This window comes from Liolophura sinensis, chromosome 3 (assembly GCF_032854445.1).
Source record: "Liolophura sinensis isolate JHLJ2023 chromosome 3, CUHK_Ljap_v2, whole genome shotgun sequence".
Taxonomy (NCBI): Eukaryota; Metazoa; Mollusca; class Polyplacophora; order Chitonida; family Chitonidae; genus Liolophura; species Liolophura sinensis.
The window spans coordinates 16,942,513-16,962,247 of record NC_088297.1 but is presented as its reverse complement, the minus strand read 5'-3'; the positions used below and the strand labels follow the sequence as shown (position 1 = coordinate 16,962,247).

Sequence of the window (19,735 nt, the reverse complement as noted above, 5' to 3'; positions counted from 1 at the left end):
ACTGAAGACTGACCTTCTGCTGTTGGCATTATTCAGAAGTTGGCGGTCGTCCTACTGTGTCATCTGTCCCTTATCACGTAATTTTGAACGGCTTGTAGATATCACGTGACCGGAAGGAAGACGTCCTCAGTCGTCTGTAATTAACCATCGCGTGCGTTCGTTACTTCGCCGTTAACAGAGTTTGGCACCAAGTGCTGTTAAACACTAAGTCACCTCTCATATAACAAACGATTAGCACCCGTGGACCGAGTAACCGTGAACAAACACCATTTGTTTTTATGTTTTATATCACTCTCTGAAAAGCCTATAGGCTAGTCGAGGACAGCGGATTTTTATTGATTTATTTATATGGTTTTTGTATAACGTCGAGTCGGACTGGAGACTTTTCAAGTTACTTATACAATAGCGGTTCGTTTTATGGGAGGAGGAAACCAGACTACCCGAGGAGGAGTTAAACCACTGACCTTTGGCAATTTACTGACAAACTCCAATTTCTTGCTTATGCCGATATGCATACTGATCGAAGACATGACTATTTTTACAGAACCGAAACACAGCAGTTGGAGATTTACGCACACTTTCGAAAGTGAAGCTGTCGAAAAGTGACGTCGATCTGAGTCAACTTTGAGCCCGTGTAAACGAATAGGTAAGAGTTGTTTCTAAACGTTTTTATGCCTATACGCAAACCAAGAAGTTTCATTAGTATCACCTGACGGTGTTTTACGCCGTACTCAAGAATATTTCACTTATACCACGACGGCCAACATTATGGTGGAAGGAAACTTTAAAATGGTACTTTTGCCGCTCAGCACTTAGAGGCTAGAGCATGGAAACAGGACGTTGGCCCGGGGTCAATATAATGTGGTTGGGTGGTGTGTCATGCCTGGTGGCTTCGGCCTGATAATTCTGTGGCAGCAGCACTTTGGCGGGATGGACTCGCCCTGCTACAAGAAGACACCGTATACTGGATGTACATAATTTTGTACAGATTGTCGTCCTATGACCAAGAAATACTACGTTGAAACCCAAGGATAAATACAATAAATATTTAAAAAATATTTATTTCTGCTTAAACATAAAATTTACAAAAAAAAATAGTTGTTTTTACCGGTATGCACAAATTGCATTGTAAAGAGGTATAAAAACTTATATTGAACATATCTGAAAAAAAAATGTGCGTGAAACATTATTACACTTTTAACACGATTTGAAAAAGCCCGTTGAGGAAATTTGTTTGTATAAATGTCGGAAACTTGTTGACAGACGGCCATACCAACTAGGAAGCCATGTACGATAATTAGAGCACGCATTTTTATATTTCTTGTTAAAAAATATTACGTCATCAATGGCTTGAGGAATGCAGCAACTCATGCGCTGAGAACAAATTTATTTAAGCATGAAAGGCGATAAGCAACCATCCGCCATAGCCTTGATGTCAGCGAGAGGTAATTAAAGTAACCAGTGTTAGGATGCAGGCACATATTCTGTTATCCAAAAGTCTTAAAGTAAAAAAAGTTAAAATGTGAAGTAAGGTTCATCATAGAGACAACTGAAAACTATGCGTAAAAATACTTTCATATATTTTCCAGATTTGTTTGAAGAGTGTAGAAAGGCATACAAATATTTGACTCCTATGGTGGGCTTTATGAGCCATACTGACGGTATCTAGAAACTCTGATGCCATATCACATTTTTCAATAATTTTCAAAATGTTCCTTTGAGATCAGAGTTCCTAAGCTGTGAAAGTATGATCCGTAAAGCCCATTTTAGAATTCAAATGTTTGAGCGCCTTTAACTCTTTTCACAAAAATCCTAAAAAGTATACTGATGTGATTGTCATCAATGAACATATTGGGAGCGTGGGATCAGCTTACCGTTCGTATTTTGACCCCCCCCCCCCCCACCCCACCCCCTTCCTCCCAGCAAAGTTTTATCACAGCTATCACCGTTGACATCAACACTGCAAGAAAATTAATTTCGGGGCTCAACGGAAAAAAAAAGAATTCTATGAATTTTATAACTTTCGGACAAATCCTGAACGCCATATTAAGAAATAAAAACCAAGCGTTTTATGTATAATTTAAACTCGCATGATTATCTTTTACCACCTTGTACTCTACAGCGTTGCATGTTACTATCCCTTGGTAACATCTAAAGTCACCAAACAAATTATAAAAAACAGAGCGATAATTGATTAACCACTGTAGATGGCCATATACGACTAATACTAAACCAAGCAAACACAACTTACTTCCGACACTTCCCTGTTCACCATAATGTCGTAAAACGACACCAGTTGTCGTGATACTGTAGCTCGGAAATCCCGTACTGAAATCCTCTGTGCAACAACTAAACGCCTGATTGTATATGATTATACACTTATTACCCCTGTTTAGATGACCCTGTTTGTCCATTTGCCTGTTTGAAATCTCAGTATCAGTAGTTTATAGTACACAAACTGACATAAATATTCACCAGGTGTTATACGATGTCACCGGGTACACTTCCATGCAATTGTTAATATAGGTCTGATGCATGGGGATTATCGATGCCTCCGTCTTCACGTGCTTCATTGGTTACCATGGCGTCGCCGTTCAGCATAGTCGTGCTGCCATTCTTCTCCTTTTCTCCGCCGGATGACACCTCCTTCTCCAAATTAACGGCTTTGTCGAGCACGTCTCTGCTAGGTGGAGGTTTGTACACCACCGAGCTCAGGAAGAAGAAAAACGAAGACACGATTTTAATTCCCATCCCAACCAGAAAAATGCTTCGCCCCATGGCGTCGTTGTCGTATATCCAACACGACGTTTTAACGCCGCACTGTTTCTTCCAAATCAAACATGCGCTGTCAATCACAGTTCCGAATAAAATTGGACCGGGAATGGTACCTACCCAAAACAAAAAACAGCTGATTAGTTGATGAATTGTTTGATGATTTGATCTCACAATTACATGCAGTTTGACTTAGTGATACATTTGGATGGTGTTTTAGTCCGTACTCAAAAATATTTCACTTTTACGACGGCATGGTGGGAGGAAACCGGGAGGACCCCGAGAGAAACCCACGACCATCTACAGACTGCTGCCAGACCTTCCCACTTATGGCCGGAGAGAAAACCAGCTGGACTTGAACTCACAGCAGCCGCATTGGTGAGAGGTTTCTGGTCATTGCGCCCGTGCTGGCGTTCTAACCCCCTTGGCCACAGGGACCCCCTACATGCAGTTTGTTTGTTATTTGCTTGAACCTATAATTGGTGTCGACGTCTCATTCAATATTATTCCGCTCACATGCTACCCCTTTGTGGAAGGCCGGTCCCAATGTGACGGTAACCGGCCAACAAGAAGTCGGCCCAAACGGTGTGCTCTTTTTGCTCTTTTCCGCTACACGTCACTGTTTAGGTACATAGTTTTGCTCTTACAGCAACGGAGCGGTCCACAAGCGTTGTCGGGTAACACGAGAGAATAATGTCTTTGTACACAGCTTTGAACCGACATATTTAGTCGAGAAATATTCCCCAATAAATCCCGACATGTTATTATACAATGTAGCCTCAATGGAACACTGAATCATGGAAATTTGATCTCTATCAGCATTATCAATTTGTAGATTTGTAGAAGTTATCTAGAAAATATCTCCTGGGTAATTTTTACTTGACTGAGCATTAACACCACTATACCCAGCTATTTACACTCGTACTACACCTCTTATTCTCATAGAAACTTAATCGGTTGATTGAGTGCAGTTTGTACAATCCAAAGTACAGGGCCTCTTTACGCTCACTGCACACGTCACGGCGCGTGCTAATGGTTTACCACCGAATTCTACCAGTCAACAGCAAACTACAACTCTTTTTGTTGGCCACTAGGATGATTCAGTTTGTACTTAAACTGCAACGAGGTAACAGAGTTGAAGTTGTATTCCATTTTCCCACCACCAGCCTCTTAACACCACCTCATTGCTACACTAATATATAGCACTGCTTTCTACATATACGCTTATTCTTTATACCTTATATTGCGTTAAGTGAAGTAAGTAACCAAATGTATTTAATCATTCCAATTGTGAAAATAATGCTTCCATTCTATAACTTCAAATCTTAGCATATACATTTAGGTCACTTGTTTGTCATTTTGTCTGCTCCACCGCGAGCTCATCTTCGTCTGCTCCATCTGAGATCCCCGTGTTTCCTAGGAACACTTTTATGTCTGGTCTGTCAGAGCCCGGTGTTCTTTGGAACACTTTATGTCAGCCCAGCAGAGCACCGTGCTCCACCAGAGCGCTTATCTGTCATGTAACGTACCTGAGACGATGCTACAACTGTATACCACCCTGTAGTATTTGCTACACATTCAATGTGCTGTACATACACTCCAGCTATAACTATTAGCTGGATGACGGATGTTTGTGGCGCACCCTTTATGTCAAATAAATCGTTAAAAATTCATTCTTACAGTTTGTAGTCTTTGGAATGGATTAACCAAAGCTATATGAACGGAAAACGTGGAATTCTACACTAAATTCCATGTCCCAGACCGGGTTTAAACTCAAATCTCATGTTTCCCAGGATGGGACTTTATATTCGCTGGTTTTCTCTGATCATAGCGTTGTTCAATTCTCTCAGAATCCTGACCCGTCGCCGTTATAAGAGAAACCAGCTTTAGTTGGTAAATGAATAGCTACCTAAACAAAGAACAAAAAAAAAAAAAACAAAAACAAAGACATACCGAGAAACCTTGCGAATGCCCACTGAACACCCATAGCAAAAGACTTCTGTGATTCCGGAACGCACCTATAGAAAAGACATGGTCATATTTTATGATTGACTGTTACGATATTTATTAACTAAAAATGGATCTTGCAGGTTTGTCAGTTTTGTCACTATTGGGTATCATGTAGTATAGCATAGTGCTGGTTCCACCTTACATCTGAATAGGAAATCTCGTCATGTAAATAGAATCTTACAATCGGCTCTGTTCTTGCTATATACAGAGCGGAGAATAGAGACAGACAGCGTTAATAACCCTGGTCACCGAGATAAAAGTATAAAAAATTGAACACTGCGTTGAACATCAGTCAAATAAATAACGAGTAATATCCGCAAAGGTGTCTATGGGTCGACACATTTGTATACCAGCCGCCAAACTGCATTGTGCGACATGTGTGGCTGCGCCCCAGCTGTGAGGAAGATGGAGGTGTGTTGGAAAATCGCAGTAGTTAAAATCTGGGTATTCTGAAAACGTGGACAATGCTGTGATAAATATAGACGTATAGCTAAAATTTACAGTTGCAGATGTGGAAAAAAGAAAAGAAAAGAAAACAAAATGGAAAGACAAGTAAGTTTACCCAATGTTGACAAAAATGGCGGATTAATGGCAATCTATTTATTCACTGTATTTACACTTTCTGATTTAATCCCAAGCAGTTTAGGACAAATGATCTTACCTCAAGACGACCATTGTTGTAGGAGTTCCGGAAATGAAGGTCAGAAGTACCGTGATGAAAAACAAACATAGAAACACATACATCATCGGGCATACGCTGTTGCAGTTGCCGTCCTCGGCACCGTGAGTCTGGTTTGGAAAGGAGATTGTCTCATTGATGCACGCACAAGCAGAGTATTTCTGCAAAACAAAATAAGAATGTTGAGGAAAGTAATCTTTATAAAGGTCTCATAGATAGTCATGTTTTATATATGTCAAATCTGCTTACCAAATATTTCCTTTCAAATATTTCTACCAAACATATTGTGAACCCAACCTACCCGGAGAGGGGTGTCCACGGGTCTGTTGAAATTCAAAACGTTTCAAGGCCTGACGGCTTATACATTATGCATTACACATCATACATCGCAAACCATACATCACACATCACGCATCATACATCACACATCATAATTCACACATCACACATCATACATCACACATCATGCATCACATATCACACATCACACATCATACATCACACATCATACATCACACATCACACATCATGCATCACACATCACACATCATACATCACACATCACACATCATACATCACACATCATACATCACACATCATACATCACACATCACACGTCACACATCACACATCACACATCATACATCATACATCACACATCACACATCGTACATCACACATCACACATCGTACATCACACATCATACATCACACATCATACGTCACACATCACACATCATACATCACGCATCATACATCACACATCACACATCACACATCATACATTACACATCACACATCATACATCGCAAACCATACATCACACATCACACATCATACGTCACACATCACACATCACACATCATACATCACACATCACACATCATACATCACACATCATACATCATGCATCACACATCACACATCATACATCACACATCATACATCACACATCACACATCATACATCACACATCACACATCACGCATCATACATCACACATCATATATCATACATCATACATCATGCATCATACATCATACATCAAAGTTTATATGTCAGGGGCCTCTTGAACAAAACGATCGTAAGTTAAGTTGATTGTAACAACCATGACTACATATGTTTTTCAAATTTATCGCCGATGTAGTTACAATCAAATTAGCTTACATTTGTGCAAGCGGTGCTTGAGCTATTTCAAATCATCTCACAACAATATACACCGAGGAGAAAACAGATGGCTAAATGTAACATTTAAAAAATCCCTCCACGACTCATTTCTCAGTTAAATTATTCACTGCTTCATGTATTCATGAATATATTTAGTGTATTCAAATCGGGTCCAAATATTCACTAAAAGCATCACAAGAGGTTCTGTCAAAATCAGTGGCAATTACTCAATTGTGACAGATATTTTTCTGATAACTTTAAGATCGATGCGTTTCGTGGACGCTGTTGATTGAATAGCACTGCACTGTTCACGAGGCAAGTGAGTCAAACGTCAATCAAAAATTCAAAATCTTCTTGTCCCCTGCATACATCGTTTTGAAATCACCATGGCAACAGTTTGCCTTTCTACAGGCCACACTGCTACATTATCTAACCAGTCGGCAATGAATGTAAGCGATTAGTGTTTGACATCAGCTCTTATTTTGTGTCGCGAGCAATTTACACTAAAAAATTAATCTGTTAATTTTAACGGAAAGCCCATTGTCTGAGTGATGCTAAAATCTATTCTGCTATTGCAGCAGGTTATTCTTTCAAATATAACACATATACTCTATTAATTAAACATAATATCCTGTTAGTCTAAAAGAATCTTTATGTTGAATTAATAGAGTATATGTGTTATGTTAAAAAGAATAATCTGCTGCAATAGCAGAACATCGTGTTACAACTACAGAACACATTCTACCACCACTAAGACTTTCTGTTAAAATTAACAGATTACATTTTGAATCTATAGGCCTATCGCGACCTTGACCGTCAAACCAACATTTCTTCCGCTCACATAACACGTCGCCTTGTAAAATGCGAAAAAAGCCTGGTGAATACTCAGTGAAAACAAGCAAACAAACTATGAAAACATATACCCCAAAATTCCGCCACCTACCCCGTCATTGCTTGTTTGACATCCCGCGTGACACGGTGAGAAGTACTGGATACGGTCAATCCCGCATACAGGAGAGTATTGGTCCAGGTCACAGTTACACTGAGCGTTGCATTCAGATTTGAGTTCGGGCGAAGGTAAAACTGTGTCAGACTGACTGAAAGAGTAATATTTTATGGTTAAAAGATGGTTATTATTATTTTTCATGTCTTAACCCACAATTACTTATTTGCTGGGAAAAGTGGCTAAAACGAAAGACGAATGACTTGTAAACAATGAAATTCATTGTTTATTCATTTCTGGAGATTGGTAAAACTATTGTCTTACGAATCTAAAAATCATTTTGATGGTTAAAATATTTTGACTGAAGAGAAAACCTTTAGCTACTCTCAATTTTTCTACGGTGGGCGAGGAATGTGGGTGCTTTAGGCAAGCTTGGCATAAAATGCAGCTAACCTCGAGCTCTTCCGTGTTTTTATTATTCTCTTTTGAAACATGATTTCAACGTCGATGTGTTTCAGATATGGCCAATATAATTCATTCATTCTTTTTATTTTAGGCATAGAACAAGTTCATTGGAACTTTACTCCCGCCAAAATATACATACATATGTCTGTATATTCCTGTTATATCTTTATGGCGAATAAATGAAATGAAATGAACCATTCTTTCATTTCCCATAGGAAACCAGATTTCGAATTTCCCATAAAACTATCGTCGCGTACCAGAGTATGTTAAGGGATCAACAATAAATCACTGGGGTATGGACAGTCACATATACTGACGTTTTACGCGAACTTTCGTCTTCTCACCTGTCAGAATAGTGTACGCTGACACCAGCAATGTTGTCTTGAGGACATCGCGCCCAGAATCCCGCGGCCGTGGCCACACAGATGAGGCACGTGACAAGGGAGAGCCGCAACATGCCGCGAATCTTAAGGGAGAAGCGCCGGCAGATGTAACCACCAATGATCTGACCGCTGATAGCTCCCGGGACGACCAGAAAACCTGTCGGAAAACATAGGATATAATAAAACAAATACAGCGTAGATGTGAAACACCACCTCTTTTCAGTTTAGCTCAATTTGGGTTTTATTTTAACTATTATTATACGTCAGTTACTCAAATTGATGTATTGTCATCACATTTAACATACAATACCACAGATAGGGAAATTCATTTGTTTTTTTATTTATCTCATCGGTATTTAACGTCTTACTCAAGAAATTTGCTATGGCGCACAGTATTATAAGTGATGGAAACCGCAATAACCGGAGAAAACCAGTGACCTTTTCGCATGTCGCTAACGAAGTGACGTACAGCTATGCACACACTTCTGGTGGAAGGGAAGTAGTCTTCAACCAACATTACAGGCTTGCAGCGCAAACGGTCATACGAACGTCTTTGCCCAAGGCCCACATGCAGTAAGAACGGGGGAAACTACACTCACGGTGAAAAGCTCGAACGTGTACTTGTCAAGCATGATCCTCGGAGAATGTCGACTCCTTTTTATTAGACCGAGGAACAGAATGGCTGATTTTTTAACATAATACTTAGGAATTCTTCACTCATACCATAATGATTAACTTTAGGCGGGTAGACAACCGATCCTATAGTAAACCAGCGACCATTGGCACATTACTGACAAACTTTCTCTTGACTAACGTGCAGAGGTATTGGTAAAAGACTTAGAAGAAAAAAAATTAGTAAATCGCCGAGCTTGAAGTTGAAATTGCATGGTAGCGCGGCTACAAAAGAGCTAGCCTGTAGGAAACACATGGATGCAAAACTTCAGCTAAACACACAAACTGCTAAAGTCGTGTTAAACTAATAGCATCTTGCTTGTCCCCTCGGGCGTAATAACCCAGGAGCCTCATACCATCGCGGTCAGTTCAAGTTCATCTCAGACTGGCTTCCTCTTTGGTCATGTGTGGGAAGATCTGGCAACAACTTACTGATGGTGGTGGGTTTTCCCATGGCTCTGTCCGGTATACTCCACCATAATGTTAACCACAGTGGTACAAGTGAAATATTCTCCAGTACGATGTAAAACACTTTTCAAATAAAATGAATAAATACGGGGTGGGGTGGGGAGCTTGCCCTTTTACCTGTGAGCATTGCTGAGTAGCCAGCCGTCTGGCCGTACTGATTTTGAATGAATTTCGGTATGAAGGTGGCAAAGCCGCTTAGTACAATCCCCTCCGAAGATGCGGCCATAGCGATGCATATCAGGGTTGGGTTCTTCAGCAGGCGCCACAATACTCTGTGAGCGTCCGTGAAAGAATTCCCTATATCATCGCAGTTTTCCGTCTTATGGGCCTCTGATACACGGTTCGCTCGCACCTCTTTGGCACCTGGAGGAAGATGTGAAATGAACGCATGAAGTAAGACAGGACTTTACAAGTTCCAGTATGTGTGAAGTGTATAAGACAGATTGTTACCTGATGTGACTTGTTGGTAGCTTCAGTGATGTTTGTCTATAAATATAATATTTCATTACAGGCCTTTCCATTATGTGACATGTACCTGTAATCCTTGCTGTTTTATAAGGGAATTTCGAGTTTCAATTATTTTATCGTTCAGTTGAAAAAATCCTACTGTGTTACGTGACATGACAAAAATTTTAGGCAACTAGTTTCGATCACATTTATTATAATATGAACATCTAAAAAAAACTTTCACAAAAAGAAATTTAGAGTAGACGAACGATGCAAAAAGTTAAACAGCTGAACGTTTGTAACGTAAAAGACAGAGGTGTCTTTTGTGCCTGGAGACAGGTGATCGCTAAATTAATGTCAACAAAGGTTGCCCACCATGATACAATAGAACTGTGTTTACCTTGTGACCTTGATGTTATACTTATTTCACTGGATTCGTTTTATCACTTTTGATCCTTGAAGGATACATCTGTGTAATATAAGAGAATTTTAATTGGAACAACTGGGCAGGATAAGTGCCGATCAATGCAATTTTTCGCTAGAATCGCTCCTATCATTACAAACCATGATTCACGTAGACACTTGAACAAAAAATGACTGATATCGTTGTACTGTAGACTCACTGGGTAATTCCCTGGGTAGGGCCAGTAAAGGAATAATGAGGAGTATGGCCAGCCCCATAGCGATGACGAACCCCAACCACCAAGCGCCCACCCATCGGGGGTCTTTATTCGTCAAGGTCATCCTGTGCCAGTAGAAAAATAGGTCAGCAAGTTAGTGAGCATGTAAGTAAGCATTTTCGAGAAGAAAATTAGGCCAGGAACTACGTGAGAAAGCCTTTGAGTCTTTGTCAGGAGAAAAGTTGGTCAGGAGCTACGCCAGAAAGCCTGTGAGCCTTGGTCAGGAGAAAAGTTGGCCAGGAACTACGTGAGAAAGCCTGTGAGCCTTGGTCAGGATAAAAGTAGGTCAGGAACTACGTGAGAAAGCCTGCGAGTCTTTGTCAGGAGAAAAGTTGGCCAAGAACTACGTGAGAAAGCCTGTGAGCCTTGGTCAGGAGAAAAGTAGGTCAGGAACTACGTAAGAAAGCCTGTGAGCCTTGGTCAGGAGAAAAGTAGGTCAGGAACTACATGAGAAAGCCTGTGAGCCTTGGTCAGGATAAAAGTAGGTCAGGAACTACATAAGAAAGCCTACGAGTCTTTGTCAGGAGAAAAGTTGGTCAAGAACTACGTAAGAAAGCCTGTGAGCCTTTGCAGGAGAAAAGTAGGTCAGGAACTACGTGAGAAAGCCTGTGAGCCTTTGTCAGGAGAAAAGTAGGTCAGGAACTACATGAGAAAGCCTGTGAGCCTTTGTCAGGAGAAAAGTAGGTCAGGAACTACATGAGAAAGCCTGTGAGCCTTTGTCAGGAGAAAAGTAGGTCAGGAACTACGTGAGAAAGCCTGTGAGCCTTGGTCAGGAGAAAAGTTGGTCAGGAATTATTATAAAGTGAGCAAGTCTGTGCGGCGAGAAAAGTAGGTCAGGAACTACGTGAGAAAGCCTGTGAGCCTTTGTCAGGAGAAAAGTTGGTCAGGAACTATTATAAAGTGAGCAAGTCTGTGCTACGAGAAAAGTAGGCCAGGAACTCAGTGAACATGTTTGTGAGTCTGGGCCAGAGGAAAAGTAGGTCAGAAACAAAGAGAGCAAATATGTGCCAAGAGAAAAGTAGGCCAGGAACTCAGTGAGCATGTTTGTGAGTCTGTACCAGGAGAAAAGTAGGTCAGGAATTAAGAGGGCAAGTAAATGATTCTATGCCATGAGAAAAAGAGGTGAAGCACTAAATGAACAAGTAAATGCCAAGAGAAATGTAGGTCAGGAACTAAGTGATCAAGCCTGTGCCTGGGCCTGTGCCAGGAAAAAAGTAGGTGAGCAAATACTTGAGCTAGTAAGTGAACCTGTGCAAGGAGGATTGTAAGTAACAAGTAAGTCAACAAGTGGGCAAGTACGTCAACAAGTGTGCAAGTACGTTAACAAGTTAGTGATCGAGTGAGCGAAAAACTAAGAGAGCAAGTCAGTTAACAAGTAAGTGAACAAGTAAGCATACAAGTAGATAAGCAAGTTAGTTAAATGTATTAAAGTGAATAAATAACTGAGCAACTAAAGTGAACAAGTACATGTACGTGAGCAAACTATACTGAGCATGAAATGAAATACATGAGCATACTGAGTGGAGCTGATTATTATCTGATATTCTGCTGTTGAGATAATACTGTGGTTTGTCTACTCTAAACTGAAAGAATAACCAAAACATTCCGTTTACTCAAATCTCGTTCATGGAAAAAACAGCTCTATTCGGAATGCGACAAATACAAATGCACATCACTTAACAGATCCTCAGGATACTACATTATTGTTAAACGCATTTGTGGACACACCACTGAAAGCTATGTCCAAAAGACTGGTTTATCCTGGACACTCTGGATTCCTCATCGGATAATACCAGCTACCATCGAATAAATGCAAAATCCGTGAGTAGTGCGTTTAACCATAATGTGGTACCCTGTGTATTTGTTAAGTTATATGCATTTGTATTTGTCGGATTCCGAATAGAGTTGTTTCCCCTGAACGGGACTTGCGTAAACAGAAGGCTCGGCTTGGGGAGTGATCTTGTAAAACATGTTTGAGGAAACGGGAAAATACATTGAGTTGAAATCAGGACGATTTTCCGTGATTTTACACGATCGAACCGAATACTGCTTATAACAAATAACCAAATAAATAAATTAAACAAGTACAATTAATACTTACACATCAGAACTAACAGCTTCAAAGTCTACGTAAAGATCGAGGAAGTAGCCCCCCAGAACGTAACCTATTGCGGGGCCCAAGGCGGCGAAAGCGTACATCAAAGCTGAAAATAGAAAATGAATATTCATTACAAGATTATAAAAATGCATAACCTTACAGGAAGAAAATTCACAAATGAAATGGAGGAGAACACACAAAAATGAGGTTTGAGAGAAGGAGAATTAAGAAATACGAGGTGTTAATGGCGGAGAACACACAAAAATGAGGTTTGAGAGGAGGAGAATTAAGAAATATGAGGTCTTAATGGGGGAGAATGCACAAAAATGTGGCAAAGGTCATCAGGAGGATCATATAAAGTGGTATTTAAAAATAAGCTGCTGTTAAATGTTGACATTGTAAGGTGGACGTTATGGACCATACTTAAAACCCTACATCTTGTAACATCTTTGTATAATCCACGAAATTGTCTGGCAAACTGAAGAAGGAGCCGAGTTTCACCAGTAACGTGTGACCAGTTACCAACCAGTTATCACACTGTTGCCGCTGTTCTGGGTTTACTCTCTATATCGTAGTCCGCTATGTTAATCATCAGCAGTTACAATGATGTCTCATCTGACAGCTTCTTGATATATAGACCTTGACAAGAAGCCTTTATTGGAGAATATCATCGTGCGGATCGTCAGAATTAGTCTACATTTATATTTATGATCACTTCGGTTTAAGACAGATCACACATATAAAAAACATCTTAGCATACATCAACTGTGCGTTTATTTGAGAGCATCATGGTACCGACCGTAGGACTGTGCGTTTATGTCGAAACATCATGGTACAGTACGTAAGACCGTGCGTTTATTTGGGAACACCATGGTACCGACAGTAAGACTGTACGTTAATTTGGGAACACCATGGTACCGACCATAAGACTACGTTTATTTGGGAACATCATGGTACCGACCGTAAGACTGTGCGTTTATTTGGGAACACCATGGTACCGACCGTAAGACTGTGCGTTTATTTGGGAACATCATGGTACCGACCGTAAGACTGTGCGTTTATTTGGGAACATCATGGTATCGACCGTAAGATTGTGCGTTTATTTGGGAACATCTTGGCAGAGACCTTAAGACAGATCCTATATTTGTGAATATCTTGGTAGAGACCGTAAGACAAATCCTATATTTGAAAATATCTTGGCACAGACCGTAAGACAGATTCTGTATTTGTAAGTATCTTGACACAGACCGTAAGGCAAATCCTATGTTTGGAATATCTTGGCATGGAGTGTGAGACTGAGCCTGAAGTCTAATGCTATATTGGGTATCTTGGTACAGACCGCAAGACTGGGCCTACTTTTGAGAAGATGTTGGTACAGAACGTTAGACAGATGCTATATTCGTAAAAATCTTGGAACAGACTATAAGACAGATCTTAATTTTAGGAACATGTTGAGACAGACCGTAAGGCTCATCAATGCTAAGTTTGGTACCGAAGTTACACACCACAAGACTTAGCTTTTTCGTTAGAGAAGTTTTTTGCACAGGCGGTATGACCAATCCTTTAGTTTATTTATTTACTTGATCGGTGTTTTACGCCATACTCAAGAATATTTCACTTATACGACGGCGGCCAGCATTATGATGGGAGAAAACTGGTCAGAGCCCGGAGAAAACCCACGACCATCCGCAGGTTGCTGGCAGACCTTCCCACGTACGGGTCTTTTAGTTTAAGAAACCCATACACCTGTGTATACGAAATTAGATCCCAGATCACTTACCCACATACAAAGGTGACGTCCTGCTTACCACGTTATCATCGATACAGGCGACACCTATAGTGTACAGGGTTGTTCCCCCTGCTCCGTGTAATAACTGTCCTCCAATCAGCACGTATAGATAATTAGACAAAGTGGAGTCGCCTTTTTCGCACTCGCTGACGTTACCTGTAAGAGCACAAATTCAACAGCATCATATTAATGAACTTATCATTACTGATCTATAAACCAGTTCCACTGACAGCAGGTTCAAAACCAGTTCAGTTGCTTCTTTAAGGAGGTTTGTCGGGTAAATGACAAAGGACTCTTAGTTTATTCCGGATTCTCTCTCTCATAGAACAGACCACTGTAATGAACTTGTCATTACTGATCTATAAACCAGTTCCACTGACAGCAGGTTCAAAACCAGTTCAGTTGCTGCTTTAAGGTTAATGACAAAGGACTCTTAGTTTATTCCGGATTCTCTCTCTCATAGAACAGGCCGCTGTAATGAACTTGTCATTACTGATCCATAAACCAGTTCCACTGACAGCAGGTTCAAAACCAGTTCAGTTGCTGCTTTAAGGTTAATGACAAAGGACTCTTAGTTTATTCCGGATTCTCTCTCTCATAGAACAGGCCGCTGTAATGAACTTGTCATTACTGATCCATAAACCAGTTCCACTGACAGCAGGTTCAAAACCAGTTCAGTTGCTGCTTTAAGGTTAATGACAAAGGACTCTTAGTTTATTCCGGATTCTCTCTCTCATAGAACAGGCCGCTGTAATGAACTTGTCATTACTGATCCATAAACCAGTTCCACTGACAGCAGGTTCAAAACCAGTTCAGTTGCTGCTTTAAGGTTAATGACAAAGGACTCTTAGTTTATTCCGGATTCTCTCTCTCATAGAACAGGCCACTGTAATGAACTTGTCATTACTGATCCATAAACCAGTTCCATTGACAGCAGGTTCAAAACCAGTTCAGTTGCTGCTTTAAGGTTAATGACAAAGGACTCTTAGTTTATTCCGGATTCTCTCTCTCATAGAACAGGCCGCTGTAATCAACTTGTCATTACTGATCCATAAACCAGTTCCACTGACAGCAGGTTCAAAACCAGTTCAGTTGCTGCTTTAAGGTTAATGACAAAGGACTCTTAGTTTATTCCGGATTCTCTCTCTCATAGAACAGGCCACTGTAATGAACTTGTCATTACTGATCCATAAACCAGTTCCACTGACAGCAGGTTCAAAACCAGTTTAGTTGCTGCTTTAAGGTTAATGACAAAGGACTCTTAGTTTATTCCGGATTCTCTCTCTCATAGAACAGACCGCTGTAATGAACTTGTCATTACTGATCCATAAACCAGTTCCACTGACAGCAGGTTCAAAACCAGTTCAGTTGCTGCTTTAAGGTTAATGACAAAGGACTCTTAGTTTATTCCGGATTCTCTCTCTCATAGAGCAGGCCGCTGTTCTATAAAAGTCTTAACAGAGTAAAAAACGGCAGGAGTCATTTAACAGTCTAAAGAGGAGAAAGGGGACCTCCGTGGCCGAGAGGCTTCCCACGCCAGCGCGGCGCTGGTTCTGTCCGGTTTCTTCCCAACATATCGCTGATCGCCGTCTTGTAAGTGAAATATTCTGAAGTACAGCGTAAAACACCAATCCCATAAATAATTATATGAAGAAAGTAAATATAGAAAGTTCTGAATTAATTACAGTCAAATGCTGAATAGGTAAGGTGGGTGTCTTAGGATTAATACCAGCTGCATTTTTTCCCTCTTTAAACCCTCTTTAATCAGAGCTATACCAACATTAAGAGCAGTGTTAGAGCAGGAAAAAACTTCATGGAATGGTCGTCGGTTTCCCCCGGGCTATGCGAAGTTTCCTCCCACCATAATGCTGGCCAATGTAGTATAAGTCAAATATTCTTGAGTACGGCGTACAACACCAATGAAATACGCAAACAAATATTTTTTTTCACTTACATACATCTAGTACATAAGCCAATGGATAGACCAAAATACACAGACAGACTACAGTTGGCAAGGAAATGTGTACGACAAGTGTATGATATATTAGTACCGGTACGAAGAAGCTGAAGCATTATTAAAGTAAATGACTCCTGGATGTCAGTTAGAAAGCGGTTTAAGTAATAATGTTGTCGTTATTGGGGATTTACTCTTTCTGGGTATTGTACAGTCTCTAGCGTTGGAAATTTGCTGAGACTACTCAGCTCTAGAATTTGTGCTAAACACTAATAACACTCACTGAATCAGTTATATCAGTGTCTTTATTGTAGTTGTATAGTTTACACAGCCCAATGTTCTTACAGCACAATTCTTCTTACACAAGAATGCTGCACTTACACGGCGGTAGTCAGGTTTGTAAATGAAAGAAACCGGTTTACTCCGTCACTTACACGGCGGTAGTCAGGTTTGTAAATGAAAGAAACCGGTTTACTCCGTCACTTACACGGCGGTAGTCAGGTTTGTAAATGAAAGAAACCGGTTTACTCCGTCACTTACACGGCGGTAGTCGGGTTTGTAAATGAAAGAAACCGGTTTACTCCGTCACTTACACGGCGGTAGTCAGGTTTGTAAATGAAAGAAACCGGTTTACTTCGTCACTTACACGACGGGGTAAACCACCGATTTTCGCCAGGTACCTGACAACCACCTGCCCAATAAAGGCGAGAGCTGGATTCGAGCCCGTGACATTGAGTAAAACTAATCAGCTGAGTGGAGACCGACGCTTTATAAAAGGGTAAGCCGGTATATATTTAATTTCTCTACTTAAGGAATACATACGGGGTTTCCGTGGCAGAGGTGGAGCCTCTCACCTTTGCGAGAAAGTCTACCAGGTTTCCTCCGGGCTCAATCTGATTTCCTCCCACCATAATCCTGGCCACCTTCGCATAAGTAAATTATTCTTGACTACGGCATAAAACACCAGTCATATAAATAGATAAAATAAGAAACACATAATCTGACATACCTTTAGCACAAAGTGAAGTTTCATTCTGGCCCCATTCGTATAGCCCTGTTGTAAAATGTGGCAAAGCCATAAGAAAGGAGCCAAGTGCCATAACGGCTAATCCTATGGTGAGCATTTTTATTTTATGGCCTCGGAGACCATAAAAACTGATAGGAAGGACAAGAATCCCAGCCGAGATATCGTACGAGCTGGAGATAATCCCAACCTCAGAGCTGGCCAATCCAAAACGTCTCTCGTAGGACGACGTGTTGACATTGTTGATTCCATTAATGACAAAACCTTTAATAAAAAAAAAAAAGTATCAAAAATTTGGCACTTTGTTAGAAATAATATTGAAGAGTGATAGTGCTACATGTATGTTAAGTTAAGGTGCAAAATTTAGGGAATTTTGACCGCAGAGGAGTTATTTCTAGCAGTGGTAAATGTAAACAATCCTTTAATTAATTTCAACACATTGTTGTTAACATGACTGCTTACCCTGTACGCAGGCAAATGCACATAACAAAACCAGCAGAAACTTTGAGTTGTTGAAGACCTGGAGAAAACCAGGCCGACAGTTCCCTAAACCATAGGACAGGCTTTCCTCTGACTCGTTGTAATCCAGGGATTTTTCTGGCGAGTCATGGTCACCCAATTTTTTCCCTGACGCATATTTCGTCAGCTTCGGCTCTGGCATGGCGGCTTATTGTAGTAGAGATCTCTCAACTAGTCAAGGGCTTCAAGACATGCATCGGACATCTGCAGAACAAGCGTACAGAATTAAGCGTCAGGATATTACGTCTCATAAAGTAATGAAAAAAGTATACAAGTTCTGTAGTGAAAACATAATCCATACAAAACGTTTTCAGCCCAATGGAATATATGTATCCATACAGCGTCAGCTGCAAGTTGAACTGCAATTATTTATTTATTTATTTATTTATTTATTTATCTGATTGGTGTTTTACCCCGTACTCAAGAATATTTCACTCATACGGTGGCGGCCAGCATTATGGTGGGTGGAAACCGGGCAGAGCTTGGGGGAAACCCACGACAATCCGCAGGTTGCTGGCAGATATTCCCACGTACGGCCGGAGAGGAACGAACCGCAATTAGCTTTGCACCGTCGCTTTCCACAAATCGCAATATCACATCACCATGTTATAACACACAATCGGCACACCAACACGATAGCCACCGTTACACTAGGAAAAATTAGTCGCTAGAGACTAAGACGACATAGACGACATACACAAAGACGACACCATGCAGAACGGCTATTTCTAGTCCGTCAATTATGGTGGTCTAAATTAGAATGGCTAGGTTTAGCCCTCCGTTTTCGTTTCTTGAAATCGCAAAATGGCCATTATCGGCTCAGATATATACCAATTCCCGATGTGATAGGTGCAAATATGCGCTCCCTGTTGGCGAGTCAAACGTTAGATGTAGCTGATCGGCATGTAAACGCAAGTGGCCAAACAGCAATTTAATGGACTGAGAGGAGCCGGCTGCAAAGCTGACTTTTTTCAGTTCGGTAAATCTACACTGGTGTAACCGCGACTTATGTTGTATTTAGACCTTGCTTACAGCTTCTAAATTACCCCAAAGTGTAACATAGCTGATGCTTCTATTATTAAAATGTTATTCCTAAATTCTAAAGGAGAGGCTGATCTTAAAAGTAAAACATAAGCCTTTTTATTTATTTATTTATTTTTTTATTTTTTTATTTGATTGTTGTTTTACACCGTACTCAAGAATATTTCACTTATACGACGGCGTCCAGCATTATAGTGGGATGAAATCGGGCAGTGGGCTGCTATAAAATTCATGGGCGAAGGATGCGGGCTGATCCTTGATGAAATTACCCTCCTCTCGCCAATCTCCAAACAAACACCGCGACTTAAAGCCGCAGCTGAAACAGCGAGAGCTGGGCTCGATCCGGCGATCTAGACACCCATAGGAATGAAGTAATTTTATATGTTTACGACACAAAGCATCTTAACAGTTCACTACAATCCATAGTATACATGCATTTACTGACTTGAATTATGATTTTAATTCCACATACCTTTTGTGACTGGCATATTGATAAAAGTTTTGTGACCAATGCCATTTGTATATGAGAACGATGTACGCCTTCCAAATGTAAGCTATTAGTACCTCGCCTTTCCCATGGTTATAGTGTTTGCTTTACACAACTACCCATTATGTAGGTCCATC

General features: G+C 40.6%; 1 protein-coding gene across 1 annotated transcript; it reads right to left on the bottom strand.

Annotated features, from left to right (window-relative positions):
• Positions 1-1,933: 1,933 nt before the first annotated feature.
• Positions 1,934-18,212, bottom strand: LOC135463431 (solute carrier organic anion transporter family member 4C1-like). Its single transcript, XM_064740690.1, has 11 exons — positions 18,014-18,212; positions 17,537-17,815; positions 14,565-14,729; positions 12,788-12,890; positions 10,630-10,751; positions 9,677-9,922; positions 8,381-8,576; positions 7,572-7,725; positions 5,444-5,622; positions 4,726-4,790; positions 1,934-2,888 (listed from the first exon to the last, which is right to left on the bottom strand). The coding sequence occupies exons 1-11, from the start codon at positions 18,210-18,212 to the stop codon at positions 2,518-2,520; spliced, it is 2,079 nt and encodes a 692-aa protein (XP_064596760.1). The 3' UTR covers positions 1,934-2,517.
• Between the last annotated feature and the right edge of the window lie 1,523 nt (positions 18,213-19,735).